Genomic DNA, 22,111 nt, shown 5'->3' on the forward strand with positions numbered 1-22,111 from the left:
GCTCTATTACCAGCGTTTCTGAGCTCAGATGTACTCTGAAAGCTCTCAGCAGTTGCACTTTTGTTTTAGGCATCAAACAGGGAGTGCGAACTGTTGTATATGGTCGGTAAAGTCAGTTTCTGAGTGACTCTCGTACCAAAAACTCTCAGAGATAAACAGAAACCAGGAGAAATTGCAAAAGGTAGGATGTTATATTATTTTTTTGGGGGGGGGGGGAGGCTAATTAGTAATCTTTGCTGTACTTTTTCTTTTAAAATGTACCAGTTAACAATACAACATGCTTTATGCTGCATATCTCATTCACATGGCAAGGAGAGGACGGTATGAAAGAATCATTTTCAGAATGGAGGATAGGATAGACAAGTTTCAAAAAAATAGGAGATCATTGCTAAGATTCATGGAGGGCATATAGAAATACTAGGTGGTCATAGTGCTGAGGAAATTAATATAAAAGGAGTAGTATCAGAGCTCTGGAGGAAAGCTAGTTTTTTCTATTTAACTGAAAGGTGGATTTCTTCCAATGTATATAAAATGATTTGTTTATCAGAGTTATGAAGAGTTTACATAATTTTTAGCTGTAAAATTTTGAACCAGATTTTCTACTGTGGCAATGTGACTATCAAGAAAGAAACATTTAAAAAAAGGAACGGAAATTAAAAATTATAATTAAATGTTTTCCCCAACCCTGTATGTTCCAGAGCTGAAATCAATCAGATTTCTAGAATTTTACTGACATCATTTTGTAAAAGAGAAAATTTATATTTTAGAGGGAAATAATTAGTATGGTATAATCTCAACAAATCTATTGGTATCCCAGGTACCTGATATATCTATAAATCATTCTGAAATGTAATTAGGTGTATTTGACTAACAGATTTTTATTAATGACAAGACAATGCCCAGTATAACAAGTTAACTCCTTACTGATGATTTTGCACCTGATCTGGAAACCTGGAAAAAGAAGAGTTCCTTTCTATTCCCATTCCCACTTTTCCAGTTATTTCTAATACTTTTGTTTGTTTGTTTCATTGTACCCCTTATATCTTTCCAGGTGATCAGATACCATAAAGATGTACAAAAATGTAGGTAGATAGATTTACACTTAGCACAATGGTATCTGAAACAAAGTCTAGGTATCATGAAGCACATGGTGGAACTCACAGTGGAGAATGTAAACAGAATAGTCTGGTTAAAAATCATATTGTATTAATGCTAAGTAATTCACCTTTAATATGAGCTTTTTAAAATGATACAGTAATAAAAATAAGAGGAATGTGTTGGTTAGCTGAGAATGTACTTCGTCTTTTTTATTCATGGTAAATATTAAGGAGGAAAAATATTAACTCAGAATTAAAATGCAAAGTATTATGTTTCAAACTGAATTAAGCCAAGACACTGTACCATTTTTGCTTGAATACTCTTGGAATTTATTAAGCCAAAATTCCCTTTCCCCCTCCTCACCACACCATTGACTCATAGTTACTTAAACATGCAGTTTGTCAGTCTCTCTGAGTAAGTAGGGAAAGCACCAGCAGCAGGACTTTGGGAAAGCAGCAGTAACTGTTTCGGGTACAAGCATCTACCATCACTGTAACAGCATGCTCACACAAGTTTTTACAGCACTACCACCCTCTAGTCCTTTGTGAGCACGGGGCTGAGCCATGCTGCTCAACACTCTTTAGTTATTACATTTTCCCCTCCATGCTTTTCTTATACAGTTGTGAACAAATTTGATTTCAATGCAAGTTTTGCCTGAGTAAGGATGTCAGGCGTAGGCCCAAAGTCTTGATATGGGGATAGCACAGGTTACTGCAGTGTAAGCTTCCTCGCAGCTCTGCCAATGAACCCTAATCCTGGTCTGCAACACTCTGTAAACGTTCAGTTATGAGCAGATTTATTTCTCTTGAGTAGAAGCTGCCAGTCATGCTGAACTCTGCAGTGGTTTCTTAATGTGCACAAATGGTGGCTAAGAGACAACCACCACCATCATTTTCACTTAGGATCAAATCCAGAGTCCAGTGTCTGGTCCAAGTAGGCAGGCTAGGTTCTGTGCAATGCATGGAACGGGGTTGGAAGGCAGGGGAAGACGAATCCACCCCACAAGGCTTGGAGCAACAGCAGAGCTATTCTGTGATGGCTTCTCCAGCCCAGTGCGTAGAATAGCATGCCCAAATGCCTGGAATAGTCTCTGTGGATCCTTATGCAGCCCCTACACAGAAGAGGATTGGAGGATCCCTAAGTGGCAGATTCCCATACCCCAAACACAGCTTCCTTGCAAGGGTCCTGTTCAGTACTGCTTGGTTTGCAGCTAGCCCCATCAGAGATGCCCATGAAAATGACTCCTCACATTATAACATAAGAATGGCCATACTGAGTCAGTCCTATGGTCTATCGGGCTCCGTATCTTGTCTCTGACAGTGGCCAGTGCCAGAGATGCTTCTGGCAGTTGGAAGTTTAGGGATACCTAAACATGAGGTTGCATCTCTGACCATCCTAGTTAATAGCCATTCAGGGACCTATCCTCCATGAACTTATCTAATTCCTTTTTGAACCCAGTTATATTTTTGGCCTTCACAACATCCCCTGGCAACAAGTTCCACAGGCTGACTGTGTGTTATGTGACGAAGAACTTTCTTATGTTTGTTTTAAACCTACAGCTTATTAATTTCATCAAGTGACCCCAATTTCTTGTGTTATGTCAAGGATTAAATAACACTTCCTTAATCACTTTCTCCACACCATTCATGATTTTATAGATCTCTATCATATCTCCCTTTCATTGTCTCTTTTCTAAGCTGAACAGTCCCAGACTTTTTAATCTCTCTTCTTAGATACCCCTAATCATTTTCATTGCCCTTCTCTGCAGCTTTTCAAATTCTAATATATCTTTTTTCAGATGGGATGACCAAAACTGCATGAGATTCAAGGTGTGGACATACCATGGATATATAGAACGGCATAATTATATTTTCTGTTTTATCATCTGCCCCTTTCCTAATTGTTCCTAAAATTCTGTTAGCTTTTTTTTAGTGCTGCTGCACACTGAGCAGATGTTTTCAGAGAACTATCCATGATGACTCTAAGATCTCTTTCTTGAGTGGTAAACTTCATAGCCATGGGAAGGGTTCTGGGTTTGCCCCTTAGTGCATTGATCTGGAATTGATCAAATCATGTTTGTAGATGAGAGTTACTATTCATGATAATATTTTAATTGTTATTTTAAAAAGAAATTCCCCCTTTGCTGGGTGGGTAAAGAATTCAATGTATATATTATTGGTGCCATCATCCGTCATTTTTTTCCCCCCTAACTTATGCAGTGACTCATGCACAATCTGCCAATTGGAACTGAATAGTTTTAGCAAAAGCAAACTGACCAGCTTGTTTAGCAGGAGTCACCCACAATCCTTGAGGTTTGTTTGGAGTTTCAGGTTTATTCCTTAAAAGTGCTTGAAAATGCCAAGTGAAACTTGCATAAGTGCATCTCCACCCCCAGCCTCTATTTTATAAGAAACCAGAGGGTTTAGCCAGTTCTGTCTCTCATAAACCCCTAGAACACTTCTCTCAAGAGGCCCTGGACTAGCCCTTACTTTAGATGCCTTCTGGGGTGAGCCCAGACACATGCTCCAACCATGTAATGTCAGCTGAAAACCTCCCCCTTTCTGGATTCATGAAGAGTCACAGACAAGGTCATTCCTCTCATAGGTAGACCTGATCCTCTCTTCAGGGGAACAGGTGTCCTCCCTGCCCCCCATTCAGGAAGAGTAGGACTGGGAAATGCTCTCTGATCTCGCTACTGCCTCTTATCTACCAACTTGCTGCAGGCTGGTGCTCAGATGTCTCACAATGCCCTGCACTATAATTATTGTTCATTAGCTGTAAAGTACTGGCAATCTGCTTGGCATGGCAGAAGATGCAAGTAAAGATAGGCCCAGCCCTAAGGAATTTACACAGCCCCAGTTGGTGGTGGAGTTTAATAGGATGCACTCTGGATATCAAAGGGGACAAAAACAGGACTAGAGCCACAGTCCCTATTCCTGCAACTGAATGGAGATGGTAGGGGCAGGCAGGCTCACTGCTCTTATTAATACCAGTAGTGTCTACAGCCCCGAGCTGAGATCAGGTCCTCACTGCACCAGGCACACATAGATAGTAAGAGAGAGTCTGTCTAGATGATGTTGGAATGAGTTCTGGGGAAGAGGCCAGCCGAACACTCACTTATCACCCCACGAGGGGAGGGGATGAGTTTGTTGCCATCCCAAAGAAGGGAGCCACAGCCCTGCCTTATACTAGGAGACACTTACTTGTAAAGAGAGGTGACCTTGGGCTCTTGTTGGGAGTAGAGAGGTTGTGTCGAAGGAAGTAAGTTCCCAGACAAATTTGGTGCGGTTTCAGGTTTCCATCCTCCAGGCTCAACCGGCCATAGTGAAGACTTCCTGTATAGTTAAATTGGCAAGGACCTGATTATTAATAAAAATGCTACCCTCCATTTATAGGGCGCCTTTACTATCACATCACCTTTCTATAGTCACTCCCCACTGAAGTCCAGTCACTTCATGGATAAAAGCACAGAGAAACAATACACAACAGTTCAGGTCGGGAAAGGGAGGAGAATGCTGTATCCAAATAGAGGGGAAAGAAATTTAGGTAGCGGAATACAATGATCTGGGCTGCAATTGGTTCAGCACCAGAGGGCTAATAGTCCTTCTCAGACAACGTTTAATGACAGCAAATAAGCAGGACCTTCCTATTTGTCTCATTGAAACGAAGATATCGCAAACAGTGCAATACCTCCCAGTACTGGACAAGAGCAACAGTTCAATCCTGATTCAGAAAAGGGGGCTAAATATGGAATCATGAACATCACTTTCATTAGCATCTAGAGAGCTGCCTTCTAAACACTGACTCGGTTCAACATTGCTTAATTTGTGAGACAGGATCACAGCATCAGATCAGATAGCTAATTGCCATGAGTCTCATGCTAGCTTTGTAACTGTCTTATAGCATTTTTAGCTAGGATTTTTTCTCCCAGCTTTTGGCTCTTGCAAAACCTCTAGATGTTTTATGTTACAACAGTGGTTGTCAATCTTTTTATCATTTGTGGAGACCTAAAAGATTTTGAATGGAGATGCAGACCCCTTTGGGAATCTTAGGCATAGTCTGCGGATCCCCAGGAGTCTGCAGGCCACAGGTTGAAAACCATTGTTACACAACATTTATGCACTAGCTCCCACAGCCTGCAGGAGGAAATGTAAGTTTGAAGCCTGTTGGATAGGTGTGCTCAAAATGTGCTGTGTCACCTACGAATTGACTTGATAACTGAAACACATTTCCTTCCCTCGCCCAGTAAAATTGTGTGAGGGGTGGATATGTGGGGAAACTAATAACATTGGCTAGAGTCAGGCTTAATGTAAGGAGGAATTCAGATACCATAATGATGGGCACTCCATAAGAAGATGGATTGAGGAATAGACGGATTAGATAGAAACTCCTTCATGAAGTTATGCCAATGCACCAAAACTATAAAGTGCAAAATCATGGCCCTTCCACCGTAAGTCATCTGGAGCAGATATCATCAGCCACATTGAATCGTGCACCAGATCAGTGGTTTTCAAACTTTCCGCTCCTTTCCGATAATGTAGTCTACTGCATACCCCTATCTGAGATGGGCAGAGGCGATGCATGGGGAGGCACATGGGGTCATGTGCCTCCCTCCCCCCAGATTTCTGCCTTCCATTTAGCAACAGCTTCTAGAGGTTTTCAAATTGTGGGGCGCACCTCTTATGGGGACATGGAGGAATGTTTGGGGCAGGGAGGGGGCCAAGCAGCAACACCAGGTAATGTGGGCCAGCCTCCAACCCCTGACTCACCTCAGCGGGCCACCCAGCATGTCTGGGCTGGGGAGGTGAAAGCAAAAATTGTAACTCAAAGTCGGGGGGGGGGGGGGGGGGGGTGTCAGCTCAAAAAGTTTGAAAAGAATTTCTGAGTAGCACAGCAGAAAGGAAATGTACACCAATGCAGCTGCAGTTTTAATTGAAAGGAGATTAAACATTGATTAGATTGCCAAGTCTTATTAAATAAAATAAGTTGTCCGCCATTACAGGATTTTTCTCGTGCACCCCCTGACAAGACTGCCGTGTACCCCAGTTTGAATACCACTGAACTGGATCAACCGGAAAAAAATGTGCACATCATTCTCTTAGTTTGTTCCGTAATCTGCAACTAACACAAAGAGGACATTAAGACATATCTGCTTTCTCACATATTGGGCCATAGCAATTAAGTGGCTCGCAAAGAGTTAAGTTTTCATTTTTAACGTACAAATGGCAGTCAATCAGAATCCATCCACTCCTGCCCTCCCCAAAGGAACTCCCATAGGCCACAATGCATGGAGCAACTACAGATTCAGACCCTTGTCAGAGTGATAACTGGGTATCTGAATTTATAGTAGAGTGGTACATTTACAGCTAACAGCAAAAGTTCTCTAGCTATGAAATGCCAAATGTTTTCCACGAACATGGAAATGCGATCAGTACCATTCTTGCTATTCATTGTAATTGGAATGCTGATTGAGAGAGAAAGAGGAGTTAAGATTTATAAAACGAAAACTCACTCCCCATCTCCCATTGGTAATTTCACCTCAGGTTCACAACTTGGTGTGTATTAAAAGGCAGACTCATGAATTATTAAGCTTTGATTATTGATGCATGAGGAATCAGCTTTAAATTCTAAGTTAGCTATAAAAAACACAAAACATTCCTGTCTCTCCTGTTCAGTAAGGTAAAGACAGTGTAGACTAATATGTATTTGGCAACTTGACATATTATAGCAACAGCAAAAACTCTGGCTGTATGGACAAATATTCACAGGACTCTTGAACACAGTATAATGCCCTTGACATGATATAATATTAGATGTATCATCTGTATACTCTAGCAGTAAGAAAACATAGGAATTTTGGGTTTCACACACTGTTGTAAATTACTGGAGTCTAACTGTTAACCTGAAACAAAGCGAAGCATGTTAGGTGAGGACAATACCTAGCAAAACTTGATGGTTACTTCTGTGGGAAACCTGGGTTGGGGCTAAAGGAGAGGAAATCTCAGAGAGGTTCTCCTCATGGAGATTTATCCCCAGCTAGTCTGTCAGAGGATGCAGTTTGTCCCCTGCCCCCACAGAACAAGATGGAAAAATAGAGCAAACTATTTGAAAGAGAAAAATATTTCTTCTCAAATGACATTTTTATAAAGACACAACAACTAACAGCCCTGAGTAATTATAAGGCTGAACTTTATTATTACAGTAGGACCTAGACATCCCAAATATATATTAAAAGATGCAATTCCTATCCTGAAGAGCTTATAAAATATAGGGAGCTGTAACCCTCCCCAAACTTAAGGATCACCTCACCACCACCTCTATCTCAGCCCCAGTTGCCATCATAGGAAAGAGAAGTCTAGGCACATCACATTTTTCTGTTTACATGGCATTCATAGGAAACAGTTGTTTTTGCCACTCCTATTCTCCATGTTCTCTTGTATAGGCTCCAGAAGAGAAATAGGAAAAACAGAAGGGTATTATAGATCGTAGTCACCCAAAGTGGAGATCAGTAATAAGCATCTAAATGTTGTGTATAATATCTGATTAACACTCTATCCACATTTGCTTTGTATGATGTTACCGCACATACATTAACTGTACACCGTGTGTGTGTGCGTCCCCGTCCCCAGCAGCAACTTACTGCTCTACTCCTCTGGAGCAAAGGGGGTGCTGGGAGGGAGTTGTAACTCAGGGGTTTCTTTGAGGTACAATGCCTCCTTGAGTGACTCCTGGCATGGTTCATCTTACACACCACTTCTTGCTCAGGGCTGTGCTTAATGGTATGAGCTAGCAGGGGCACCATTTCAGATTTCGGTGGTGATGGGAAGAACAACTTTAACTGTGATTCCAGGATTAGGCATCTGAAAACTCTAGGGGTCTTTTTTTGCAGATAACTTAGAAATTAGCTGACATGAGCACTATATTTAAATCCTATATAAAGAAAAAATATATACAAACACCAATTAAAGTCATATTTTAAGTTTATATATAAATTTAGAACAATCAGGATATAATACAGCAAGATATTCCCAAACTCAAACCTTGAGGTATCAATATTGGAGCGATAACACAGATATCAGAAACACAAGTTTAATATTTCATACACTATCTTTAGTGAGATTAATAAAAATAAATAAATTCTGCTTACTTTCTCTAACAGACACACTGTGTTACTGCCATTATCTACTCTATTTTAGTCAATTGTTTTTCACTCCACTAAAAACTTATTTACTTAATTTTAACATATAGGATTAAGGCTTCTTTTTAAAAAAAATCTTATTAAGAACAGGGATTTATTTTTCTAATTATTTTGGCATTTATGTTTACCAATCACAACCATGTATGTGACTCACTAACATTTGACTCCATCATTACTATTTGTATCAGACTTGGAACCGCATTTATTTTTGTATGAATATTAAATTATTTTACTGATATAATTAAAAATACAATTTGAAAATAAATGATCCTCATCTGCACAGTTGTGCGTTTAGCTATTTTTCTTTAAACGGGCACTGCTAAGATGAGTAGAAGCTAAATTATTTGATTGTACTACTTTAAATAATGAATGACAAAGCACAATATGGTAATAAAAGTAGTAATGATAATTACTCCAGCCAGGGGAAGTTAGGCATTTTAGAACTTGCTACTCAAATAATTACATTTAAACATAAGAGCAGTGGCATAGCTATGGGTGGGCCAGGGCTCACCCACTTTGAAATGAGGCCCACTCAATCAGATTTTTAGCAATTCATCCTGCGTTTTTATCAGTCTGTGTTTCACTTGTGACACAAGGCTTGTGCCCACCTGTGTCAACCACAGGTCCTGCCAAAAAATCAGTTCTGGCTACACCTCTGTATAAGAGAGAAATAAAATTATGAAATGCACAGACCAGTCAAAAAACTAACATAACAGTACTGTGTTCCTCAAACTTTGAAAGAATAAAATTACAGAGAATATATGTGCATTGCACATTTCGACAGGAAGTACCAAGAAGTAACCACACCATCAACACCACCACCAAGTGTGAGAAAGAGAAAGAGAAAGAGCGTGTGTTCAGGGGAGTGTGTGAGGGACACTGTGTGTGCCTGAGTGAGTGTGTCAGTACGATCTCTCTTTGAGTTGGACACTCAGGAGCTTGAAGCCTTGTTCAATATAGCAGCAGCTGCAGCTCCCACTTCTGAGCCAGTGGTACCAGCACAGACTGGATCCCTCTCCCCCCTCCCCAGCTCAATGAAGACCACTCAGGCATTGGTTGAGCTCCCCAAGAGCCCCCCGCTCCCTGTCCAGCCCTGGATCAGCTTCCCACAGAAGGGGAGACTGCTACAGCAGCAGCTGGGCTCTGCTCTGTGAGGGATGGCTACGGGGGGGGTCCCTAAGACAAATTTTGGGTTGGCGATAGCCCCTGCAAGCCCCCACAGTGCCGCTCCAGTTGTCAGGTGTTGGCTGCGTGTGTGTTCTTTCAGTGTGCTGTCCCAGCTCTGCGCAGATAGCTGACACAGCAGACCTCGATCGAACTGCTAATAAGACCAGAGATCTGTCTCAGTAGAGAAGGCACCTGTCCAGGTTTACTGTTGACGAAGCACAGTTCTAGTATCCTGTAGATAGACTCTACAGGATCACTAACACATGTATGCCCGTAACAATGGCCCAGCTCAGTGAACACTAGGACTTTCTATTCCCCACTCGGCCAGACAAAGACACACTGTTTGAGACTCTCTTTTATACACTGATACAAACAAGTTATGTGTTGCCCTTCTGACCTGGCTAGTTACCATCCTCTGATGTGGTTAGTTACCACCCTTTACCTTGTACATGTTGGTTCGATCAAAACATTTTTATTCAACACACAGTCATCCTGACCTTATTTTTAGGAGGGGTCAGTGTGTCCCTGTATCATCTTTGGTGAGTGTGTTTACACCATAACTTTGTATTGGGGTGTTCTGATACTACCCTTCAGAAATGTGTTTCTGTGAATTCTCCATGACCAGTACTTCTTAGGAATGTATGTTTTGGCAATATCAGCCCTCTTCTTGCCAGATTCTGTGAACTTTACAAGCAGGCATGTTTTATAACACAGTCTGAATTTGGTTCACAGCCTGATGTTAGCTAACTTTGCTTTATATCAGTGACTACTTTAGTTCAGGTCTCAGGCCTTGTACAATTCCTGCTATACTAGGCCTCATGTCTCAGGCTCTCTCTTTCTACTACATTCCCCCACTTTTTGTCTTTTTATGGGGAGGTTGTTTACCCATCATCCCAGGAAAGCATAATGCATGGATTGAAGGTGACCTAGTGGGCTAAACACTTTTATATGGCCACCTTACTTTACCATTCACACATTCATGCCCCTTTGTTCCTTGGTTTCCACATTGTCTTTTACGACTGGTGGATAGATTTTATTTTTCATTTGTGTTTAGTTCCTTATGGTGGGCCTGGGAATGTTAGGTCTCGGACTTCGATTGAGGAATGTAGTTTTTATGATTGAGCCTTGGGGGGCATTTCCAAATAATTAATATATATGGATATATATGTATAGTATGTATATGTATATATGACACCACCTCATATTCAACCATCACATTTTTTTTTTAAATTTGGTGTAGTCTTGCCCTTTTACTTTGGTACCGCAGATAGCAATGCATGTTTAATAGGGGCAAATACAGTTACCACCTGTATTATTAGTAGTAGTAGACTGAGTGTTTTTGAAATACTGCGATAGGCATTATTACAGTGTGTTCCTCAGGGCCATGTATATAAAAAGTAAAACAGAAATTTGGAGTAGTGACATTACAAATGAGGTTTTCGTATATAAATGTTTTGTGATTAGTCACTACACAGTACTGTGCTATAACACAGTACTATAACCCATGTTATAGGTTACCCTTACTACTGGTTGTCACCCTCTGGTATGTTTTGCTGGGCAGGAAACAGGAACAGCTAGCTTCTCTGTTCCATTAGTTGCATTGCTCTGTGATATACCATTAGTTGACGTAGATTCAGTTGCTTTTTAAAGATGCTGTCTTCCAGATAACTTACCTAATTTATTAAATATTGCTATGACAGGATTTAATATTAGTACCCAGACACTGAACAAAATTGTTTGGAAAAACATGTGCCTCAGTTAGGATGCAGAGTCACTGACCCCAAATTATGACTGATAGACACAGACTCATAGATTCTAAGGTCAGAAGGGACCAATATGATCATCTAGTCTGACCTCCTGCACAAACGCAGGCCACAGAAACTTACCCACCCACACCTGTAATAAACATCTAATCTATGACTGAGTTATTAAAGTCCTCAAATCATGGTTTAAAGACTTTAAGGTACAGAGAATCCACCAGCAAATGAACCATGTCCCATGCTGCAGAGAAAGGCAAAAAAAACCCAGATCCTTTGCCAATCTGCCCTGGGGGAAAACTACCCCCCGACCCCAAATATGGGGATCAGTTAAACCCTGAGCATGTGGGCAAGACTTATCAGCCAGACACCAAAGAAAGAATTCTCTGTAATAACTCAGAACCCACCCTATCAAAAGTCCCCAGACCATTGGCATATCTACCACCAGCAGTCAAAGATCAGTCAGTAGTCAGAGATCAGTCAATTGCCAAACGAGGCTGTCCCATCATACTATCCCCTCCATGAATTTATCAAATTCAGTTTTGAAACTAGCTAGGTTTTTTGTCCCCACTGCTCCCCTTCTTCTGGAAGGCTATTCCAGAACTTCACTCCTCTGATGGTTAGAAACCTGTGTCTAATTTCAAATTAAGCTTCCTGATGGCCAGTTTATATCCATTAGTTCTTGTGTCCACATTGGCACTGAACTTAAATAATTCCTCTCCCTCCAGAGGTATTTATCCCTCTGACGTATTTATAAAGAGCAATCATATCTCCCCATAACCTTTTGGTTAGGCTAAACAAGCCAAGCTCTTTGAGTCTCCTCTCATAAGGCAGGTTTTCCATTGCATGGATCATCCTAGTAGCCCTTCTCTGCACCTGTTCCAGTTTGAATTCATCTTTCTTAAACATGGGGAACCAGAACTGCACACAGTATTCCAGATGAGGTCTCACCAGCGCCTTGTATAACAGTACTAACACCTCCCTATCTCTACTGGAAATACCTCGTCTGATGCATCCTAGGATCGCATTAGCTTTTTTCATGGCCACATCACATTGGCAGCTCATAGTCACCCTTTGATCAATCAATACGCCCAGGTCCTTCTCCTCCTCTGTCACTTCCAATTGATGCACCCCCAGCTTATCCTGTATGATATCCTGATCCTTCTCTGTATTGGCAATACCTCCCAACTTTGTGTCATCTGCAAACTTTATTAGCACATTCCCACTTTTTGTGCCAAGGTCAGTAATAAAAATGTTAAATAAGATTGGTCCCAAGACTGATCCCTGAGGAATTCCACTAGTCACCTCCCTCCAGCCTGACAGTTCACCTTTCAGTATGACCCATTGTAATCTCCCCTTTAACCAGTTCCTTATCTACCTTTCAGTTTTCATATTCATCCCCAACTTTTCCAATTTAACTAATAATTCCCCATGTGGAACCATATCAAATGCCTTACTGAAATCTAGATAAATTAGATCCACTGCATTCCCTTTGTCTAAAAAATCTGTTATCTTCTCAAAAAAAGAGATCAGGTTGGTCTGGCACGATCCATCTTTTGTAAAGCCACGTTGTATTTTATCCCAATTACCATTAACCTCGAAGTCTTTAAATACTTTCTCTTTCAAAATATTTTCCAAGACCTTGCATACTATTGAAGTCAAAATAACAGGCCTGTAGTTACCCAGATCATTTTTTGCCTTTCTTAAAAATAGGAACTATGTTAGCAATTCTCCAGTCATACGGTACAGCCTCTCAGTTTACAGATTCATTAAAAATCCTTGCTAATGGGCTTGCAATTTCATGTGCCAGTTACTTTAATATTCTTGGATGGAGATTACCGGGCCCCCTGATTTAGTCCCATTAAGCTGTTTGACTTTGGCTTCTACCTCAGATATGGTAATTTCTACCTCCATATCCTCATTCCCATTAGCCACTCTACCACTCTCCCCAAGCTCATCATTAGCCTCATTACAAATGAAGGCAAATTATTTGTTTAGATATTCGGCCATGCCTAGATTATCCTTAACCTCCACCCCATCCTCAGTGCTTAGCGGTCCCTCTTCTTCTTCCTTTGTTTTCTTCCTATTTATATGGCTATAGAATCTTTTACTATTGGTTTTAATTCCCTTTGCAAGATCCAACTCTACTTGGCTTTTGGCCTTTCTGACATTATCTCTACATGTTCTGACCTCCAAGTGATAGCTTTCCTTGCTGATCCCTTCCATCTTCCACTCCTTTTAGGCTTTCTGCTTTCTTTTAATCACCTGTCTGAAATGCTCTCTCATCCAGCTTGGTCTACAACACTTGCCTATGAATTTTTTCCTCTTCCTTGGGATGCAGGTTTCAGATAGTTCCTGCAACTTTGACTTGAAGTAATTCCAAGCCGCCTCCATCTTTAGATCCATTAGTTCTTCAGTCCAGTCCACTTCTCCAAATAGTTTCCTTAATTTTTTTAAAGTTAGTCCTTTTGACGTCAAAGACCCTGGTCACAGATTATTTTTGTTTATCCTTCCATTTAGTTTGAACTGAATTAGCTCATGGTCGCTTGAATGAAGGCTGTCCCCTACAACCAGTTCTTCTAGGAGATCCTCACTACTCACCAATACCACATCTAAAACAGCATCCCCTCTTGTTGATTCATTAACTATTTGATGAAGGAATCTGTCAGCTATCACATCCAGGAGAATCTTGGCCCTATTATTACTACTAGCACTTGTCCTCCAGTCTATACCTGGGAAATTAAAGTCTCCCACAATCACACAGTTCCCAGCAGTATTTACTTCATTAAAAGCCTTAAAGAGGTCTCTCTCCATGTCCAGATCAGATCCCGGTGGTCTGTAGCACACCCCAAGCACTATCCCAGGGGAAACTCTAGTAGTTTTCTTCCCCAACGTGATTTTTACCCAGACAGACTCTGTCTTATCATCTCTACATCTCTAATTTACTGATTTGTTGTTTCCTTGCTCTGTCGTTTGCTGCCATCAGTTTATTAATTTTACCTGTGTGTTGGTTAAAAGTTTAGCAATGTTATACGCATCGTAAATGGTATATCGCAATAACACAGTTGCTTTTACACAGTAGCCATATTTAAATTAAATGACAGTTTAACTTAGTCCTGCTAGTGATTTTTAGCTGATTGCCAACTTAGTTATTCATATATGGTAGACTGAGGTGTAGTTGACCAGTCTGTTATTTGATAAAGCACTATATATTTATTTTAAATTTTATGCCCAGGGGTTTCTTCACTGTGTACTGATTTTTTTTTTGTGTGTGTGTTTCGGGAGTGTGATATTTTCTGGTGTTTTCAGTCTTCAACCTTACAGCTTACATTAATTAACATAATGTTTTTGCTTGTTTGTTTTACCTTTGTTGTATTTGGGAGACAAAAGGTGGTGAAATTGTTTGGTTAGCTTTAACATTTTGCAACATTACCAGATGTGTGGGTGTACATTTATTTAGTTAGTTATTTACCATTTTGCCATAACATTTTTATAACTATATTTTAATACTTAATAAAAAGTGCAAACAAGTTTATAAAACCCCAAAAAGAAACTGACATTTTGCTAATATTACTTTTGCATTATTCTTGAGGTTTCCCCTTACATTATTTCCTTTGACTAAAAAACAAAACAAACCTGTGATTAATAAAAGAATGTTTTGTTTGCAATTGCATTATTTGTTGAGGCAAAAATATGTGTACATAAGTTTATAAATGAAACTAAATACAGGCAGCAGCAGTGAGTTCAGTAAATAGAAGATGCAAAGAGAAACTTAACTAGTATGTAAAAATATTTGAGAAGGAAGGTTGTATTATTAGATTTGAGTGAGGAGTGGGGCTTTGTGGGTTCAAGCAGTTAGGAACCCACACCTCTGTTTTTTATTCTGTCTCTGAGAGGAGCGTGGGGGTCGTTACCTACTTTTGTGAAATCTGAGTTTGTTAATATGTTAATACACTGGGGAGAATAAAAATGTTTTGATTAAACCAACATTTTTATAGTTCCCCACTATCTTTTAAAAATCGATATGGACCTCCTTTACTGTCAACACAGCATGGTTATAACTTATTAAACGCTGAGGATTTGTATGGAGGGATTAAGTGGGTTCTCTAGCTCATGGCCCATTATATTTAAGAGCCCATTTTCTGTGTGAAGAAATGCCTGATGCAGGAAGCACCATTCAGTCTACCATTTTGAGGCTCCAGATTTGATTTTAAATATCAAAGTCAAACACACTTACTCTGCTGTGCTATCTACAGTGAATAGAATTGACTTGTATAAATAACTCCTGTTTGCTTCCTCTTCCCTGTCGTTACACTATGAACTACAAGGGCAAAGACTGTCCCTCCTTGAAAGTATGGGAAGTGCCTAGTGCATTATGAACACTACCATAAACCACTAATGAATAAATAAAATGATAATACAGAATGGAAGATGCTATTAATACCTTTTTTTATTATGTATTAAAGATAAGTTTCTGTGCTGTGCCTGCCAAAATCTGGTCTGTTGATATAAAAATTAAATATTGCCACTTACACAGGAAAAACAAAATAGAAAAGAAGGAAGTTACTTATTGGAGAAGATCTTTATAGTCAGTAACAGAAAGTCTTTGTAACACCAGAAACTAAAGATAAACAGGCACACAGAATATGTGAAATATGATTTCCTCTTTTAGCACCTTGCTGGTTTTTACACTGTATTTTTGGCTAAATGCCACACATTCTTGTTTGGAATTTCCAGGTTGCAGTTTCTCACATTGCTTGTATTCTTTCCTTTTGTAAAAGTTGTCATTCTTTTCCTGGGGTGACTCAGAATATCATGAGCATCTATATATGGAATCCCTGCAGTGAAAGCATAATTTAAAAGACTTCAGTGCTTGATTTTTCTATATTTCTGCTGTGTCTCTTGGAGCTCCACAGTGCACAGGGAGAGGAACACACTGCTACAGCTCTTGAGGCTAAGATTTTCAGGAGAGCCTAAAGGGAGTTTGGTGCCCAAATCCCATTGAACATCACTGAGAGTTGGGCACACAACTCCCTCAGGCTTCTTTGCAATATCCCAACCTTCAGGGGCAAAGCATTCTTTCCCTGTGCCCCTGGCCAGTTCTACTAGTTGATGCCTAGCAGGTGGAGCCCTGGTCCCATCTAGTCTCCACTTTTCTCCACCCTCATTGGGTTCCAGTAGGAGAACAGGTTTGTAAATAGGGAGCAATCCGCGTACTTTCCTGAGTGCAAGGACTGCAATTCTGCTTAGCTGTATGCAGGCTGTGCAAGGCGAGCAAGGTTACTTACTTTTTCCCTCTCACCGTGTGCCTGTTTCAGGACTAAGCAGAATCTACCCTTTGAAGTTATGATGCCTTGGATGAATTATGTAATGTTAGGTAATGTCTATTGTTTTGGCAAGTGTAATGACATTATGATGTTAGTCATGGAATTAAAGGAAATATTTCAGAGGAGTAAATACAGAGTGTATGATCGTGACACATGCAATAAATCAGCGTGGTTCACTTCGATAAAATGGATGGTGGAACTTCTCTAAGCTGTTTGTGTGTGTGGAACATGTGTGGCTTGTGTAAGTTGCATTGCAGTGCAGTGCACCTTCTCTTGCCATTGACTTAGGGCCAAATCTAGCTGGCCTTACTCACCAAGGTAGTCTTAGTGGAGCAACGTGAGTAAGATGTAACCTCCCCGGCTGAATAAATGTTGCTGGGAACCACTATGTAAGAGAGGGCTTGTAAACAACATACCACTGAGTGAAGATTTAAAAAAAAAAAGTCAGTCAACGTTGGTGCAATTCTACTGACTTTCAGTGGTGTTACACCAGGGAGATATTTGGGTCACTCTGGTTATTTACATAAAGGAAGATGTAGGCATTTCTTGAAGGGCTCATTATTTTATTAGTCATGCTGCATGCTAGACTCCATTACAGATTCTCAGGCATAGGAACTAGCCAGTCTATCTACCTAACCAGTGCCTAGGGGCACATAGAGATGCAGGTTACAAAGGCCCCTTGTCAGGATGTCTGCTGCCCCCACCAGGTGCTACTAGGCATAACGGGTGCTTCCCTTTAAACATGTATCTTAGTGCATGGGAGAGAATATGATAAAACCACTTAATCAGCAAATAAGGATGCACTAGGGTCAGAGGAGTTCTGTCTGAAGATTCATTACAAACTCCTGGATTAAATGATGCAGGTGTAGTGATTAGACTGTTCTGTACTTTCTTCTTATTCTGTAGTGGCCTTGCTCTCCCTTTCACCGAAGGTGACGTAGGACTTGATTTTCTGAAGTGCTGAGCACTCACTGATCTTACAGAGGACAATGGGAGCTGTGGTGCTCTTAAAAATCACACCCATCTTGGATAAAAAGTAATTTAATGTTTCCTCCAAGTTGTCATTTTTTTATATATGTGTGTGTGTGTGTGTGTGTGTATGTGTGTGTGTGTGTTTTTGAAAGTTTTATATCTATATCTATACATATACATATCTATACATATATAGATATAGATATAAAAAAACTTGCAAAAACATGCTCCTATGTGGCATTATGATAGTAATTTTCCTCTTGTTTTTTTTCAGCTGCAATCTGCATCTGTTTTCACATTTGGGGGTTGAGAAGACTGGCTGTGAAATGCCTCTAGATGGATAATTTTGAGGATGCAATTGCACATGTATTTACTGGTTACAGCATCCACACAGTGAATGCTCCTTATGCCCCCATGCACACTCCCTCCATGCTGAGCGTCATTCTATCAGCATCACAAGCAATTTTATTCAAGAGACATTTGAGAAGGAACATGATCAGGGTCGTACGTGACTAACTCACCACGGGACAAAGCTCCTTTCAAAATCAGAATAGAAGACATAGAAACTGAAACCTTAACGTAGAAGTTAAGGCTGAAGGAAATGTCATATGCAGCTTGTACCACAGGACAACCTGGTCAGCAAGAAGATTCAGAGGAATAATGTTTTCAAGCCTTGTAAGCAACAATCTTACATAGTTAGATGAACACAAAGTAGACAAAAAAACATACTGTGAAGAGTAAAATAATGCTGGACAGGAAAGCAAGGGGATGCAAAGGAACAAGACAAATAAATGTTAAATTTGCATCTTCTCCAATATTTTTTAATCGTTATCTTTCTAAGAAATGTGAAGGTAGCTGGAAATTCCATTGATAACCTAAACGTCTCAGAGTTCTCATCTGTGCTAAATGAAAACAAACATGACAACTGACAACTCAATCTGTTACAACAATACTGATGTTAAGTGTTACTATGCAATTACATACACTTTGATTCTGATCCCTGGATTAATAGGGAATGTTTTAGCTCTGTGGGTCTTTTATGGCTACATGAAAGAAACTAAAAGGGCTGTGATATTTATGATCAATCTAGCCATTGCTGATTTAGCACAAGTTTTATCCCTGCCTCTAAGGATTTTCTATTACGTGTCTAGAACGTGGCCCTTTGGAGGAGGTGTCTGCATATTTTGTTTCTACCTTAAGTATGTAAATATGTATGCAAGCATCTACTTCTTGGTTTGCATCAGCGTAAGACGATTTTTGTTTCTTATGTATCCCTTCAAGTTCAGTGACTGCAAACGCATATATGATGTGTACATCAGTATCGCTGGGTGGATTGTAGTCTGCATTGGCTGTTTGCCTTTTCCTCTTCTAAGATTTAACCATAATGAGACGAATATCAGTAATAAGTGCTTTGCAGACCTTCCCGTAAATTATATTAAACTTTCCAACTCCATTGTGATGATGACCATAGGTGAACTGATTGGGTTTGTAACTCCTCTGCTGATAATTCTGTATTGCTCTTGGAAGACTATCCTATCATTAAAAGAAAAGAATTCCATTTCCCATGACTTTGGAGAGAAAAAAAAGGCTTTAAAGATGATCCTCACCTGTGCTGTGGTATTTCTGATTTGCTTTGCACCTTATCATATCAGTTTTCCTTTAGATTACCTTGTTAAATCACAACAGATAAAAAACCCACATGCCCGAAATGTGATTTCAATATTTCATGCAGTGGCTTTGTGTCTTGCCAGTTTGAATTCCTGTGTAGACCCAATCATATACTACTTTACTACAGATGAATTCAGAAGACGACTTTCAAGACAAGATTTGCAAGACAGTATTCAGTTACACAACAGAAGTTATGCGAAAAAGCATTCCAGAACTGTGTTATAAGATAAAGTGGTAGGATATTAATATTGCACTTTCTGAAATAATTGAAAGAACGTCAGTGTTCAACATCATATTCATGTGGCCCAGCATATTGGAGAAAATTCTGAGGTCCTTTCTCAGGCAAACATCTGTTTATTTCAATGATCATGTGACTGATTAAAAAACTGACAAAGGACTTGAGGCTTTCACATTTTTCTTGCAAAATTGTTGTGAATATTGAATTTAAACAACATATTATGTGTATTATAAAAAGAATTGATATGGTGCCCAATCCTGAACTGGCCAAGCCAGAATAAAATAGCTTTGTTTATGTGAAACTGATGAGTTTAAGGTTGGGATTTCACTTGTTGGATAGAGGTCAGGCCAGAGTACTAATTCTGCATGCAGCTATTGCTGTGTGTAGGACAGAGAGTGTAAAGGATGTGACCTGCCACTACCCTCCTGTTTCAGCTTTCAGCCACATGATACGCAACGTACATTGGCCCACTGGTCACAACCACAACATGCCCACTTCTCCAACTCTGCAATGTCTTGCAGAAGTCTTCAGTATATTTCTCAACTGTGTCCACATGCCCCCTGAGTGAATTCTCTGCTACTTTGGCCAACAGTGTAGAAGAAATGCATCATTTCTGCTGATTTGCATCGTAAAGCGCCTACATAAGGCGGCTCAATATTTGGCTCATGGTTAGGAAGCCACTAAGGGCCCAAACTACACCTACGTAGGCAAGTGTGTTAGGGCCCCCGCCAGCAAAAACCGATTGGCTACAATGCACAAATAGACCTAGTTGTGGAGAAAACACCCAGCACAGTTCTGGTGAATTATGTAAAGAGGAGAAAGTGATATGTTGGCAGCACGGCCAGTGAGGCTGTGGGTAGTGCAAATTCTGTAAAGATTAGGTGCAACAGTCTACGTCCACTAGCCATCTCCATCCCTTTCAGTAATATCTGCTACCCTGTCACATGCTGGCGACTGCTAGCTGGGGTGGAGCATGACACAGCAAAGCTCTTTGATTTGGATTTTGCTATATAACTTGGATTTGCCCCTAAAAGAGAAGCACTTGGCATGATATTATTTATTTTTGTGAAATAAATGTGCAGTATGATGGGTTATGAACAACACTGAATTCAGAAAATTTGCCAAAACTTTGAATCAAGTAAAATTATCTTCATATTGGGCCAATTCCTGAAGTCATTGGGCTCCTTACTCAGACAAAATTCCCTTTGACTTAAAGGAGAATTTTCGCTAAATAAGGGACTTCAAGATTTGGCCCCTTACTAAAATGTTTATTTAATTTGTATAGAGTGCCAAGAGTCTGCTTAATGAATACTAACCATATGGAGAGGAAGAGGAAGTTCTTGCCTCAACAAGTTTACAATTTAAATATTAATTCACGTTGCATAATATTTTTTAGGAGATCATGTTATATATTCCGTCACCTCGGCTTTAAGATATGGTTGGGTTAATCTATTAAGAAAAAGGTAAGGATTTACTTGTGCCTTTACCTGTCTCTAGAACCAAAAGTCCTAAAATATCTAGATCGCTTTTTTTCTCCAGCTCCTGTTTCTGGCTCAGAGATGAAAGTACCAAAATACTATGAGAAAGATTTCATAGCTAATTTTGCAGACTCGGGTAACCTTCCAATAAAAGGCTCCACACTTCAGGATGTTTGTCCAAACGAATGTCAAACAAATCTTCTAAGGCTCATCCACTGCTGAAGGTGCTGAGTGAAACGATTTATTTATAACTGACTTTTTTTTACTATAATATCTACCTTCTGTGGCGTCAGTTACCTTGAAGGTGCATTTTCAAAATGTTCAACATGAATCCAGGTTTACGAGTCCACTTTGCGTTTTATGATTGATCGGAGAAGATGTTCTCTGTAATTCTACCAAGGCCAAACGCTGGCCTAGTGGAAACCAATGAGAGCTTCACCCCTGACTTCAAATGGGCTAACACATGGCAAGAGGATCCTAAACTCTGCTTTGGGCTGGTTTGCATGTTGTAATGAAAAGTTGTTTAAAGTGTCATTTTAATGTAGACGTTTAACGTAATTGGAAACAAAGATATTATAAATAGCTTTGGAGAGATTTTTACAATGAATGTTCAGACATATTTTATGTTTTGTTTAAACAATGTCTTTAATACCAAATATCAAAAACCTGGGACTGCTGTTTGGACTTAACTCTGCATTTCACTGGCGACCTTCTGTGAAATTTATTTTGTATGTAAAGATTTTTTTTAATGTTAAAAATACTGTGAAAAAAGTAGAGTTTTAATTTAATGCCAATGAAGTTTTGTTATATAGGAGCATAATTTATAAAATGTTTACTTTCCTTGGAACTGATTGATGTGTAAATTTAAGGCTGTTAGGGCATAAGGTTCAGTTTTATACATACACTCACGCACGCACACAATAATCCCTTTGTACATGCATATGCATGAGCCAGTATGCCTGTATTTGGCTGAGTACATAATGCTAAACAGGATATTTCATGGAAATGGAATAGGAAATTGTTTCTATTTCTATTGACAAGTTACAATCTATTTTCCAGCTTCCTGACTGTATATAGTTAATAAAAATTCCAATTTTTATAAACTAGTTCTTGACCAACTTGTACATCTCCAAATTTATGCAACCTCCTCCGTCATTTGTTCACCCTGCCGCAGAGACCAATTCCAGGAAATTAAATCTAACTGCTGG

The 22,111-nt window shown here is 39.7% G+C and overlaps 1 protein-coding gene across 1 annotated transcript; it reads left to right on the forward strand.

Moving 5' to 3' along the window:
- The first annotated feature begins 70 nt into the window (after positions 1–70).
- GPR174 (G protein-coupled receptor 174) lies at positions 71–19,412 on the forward strand. The gene is made up of 2 exons (XM_067547916.1): positions 71–181; positions 17,794–19,412. The coding sequence occupies exon 2, from the start codon at positions 18,426–18,428 to the stop codon at positions 19,410–19,412; it is 987 nt and encodes a 328-aa protein (XP_067404017.1). The 5' UTR covers positions 71–181; positions 17,794–18,425.
- Positions 19,413–22,111: the final 2,699 nt, after the last annotated feature.

Source organism: Emydura macquarii, unplaced genomic scaffold, assembly GCF_026122565.2.
Source record: "Emydura macquarii macquarii isolate MOO-44397 ecotype Brisbane River unplaced genomic scaffold, CSIRO-AGI_Emac_v2 contig_1253, whole genome shotgun sequence".
NCBI classification, from domain to species: domain Eukaryota; kingdom Metazoa; phylum Chordata; order Testudines; family Chelidae; genus Emydura; species Emydura macquarii.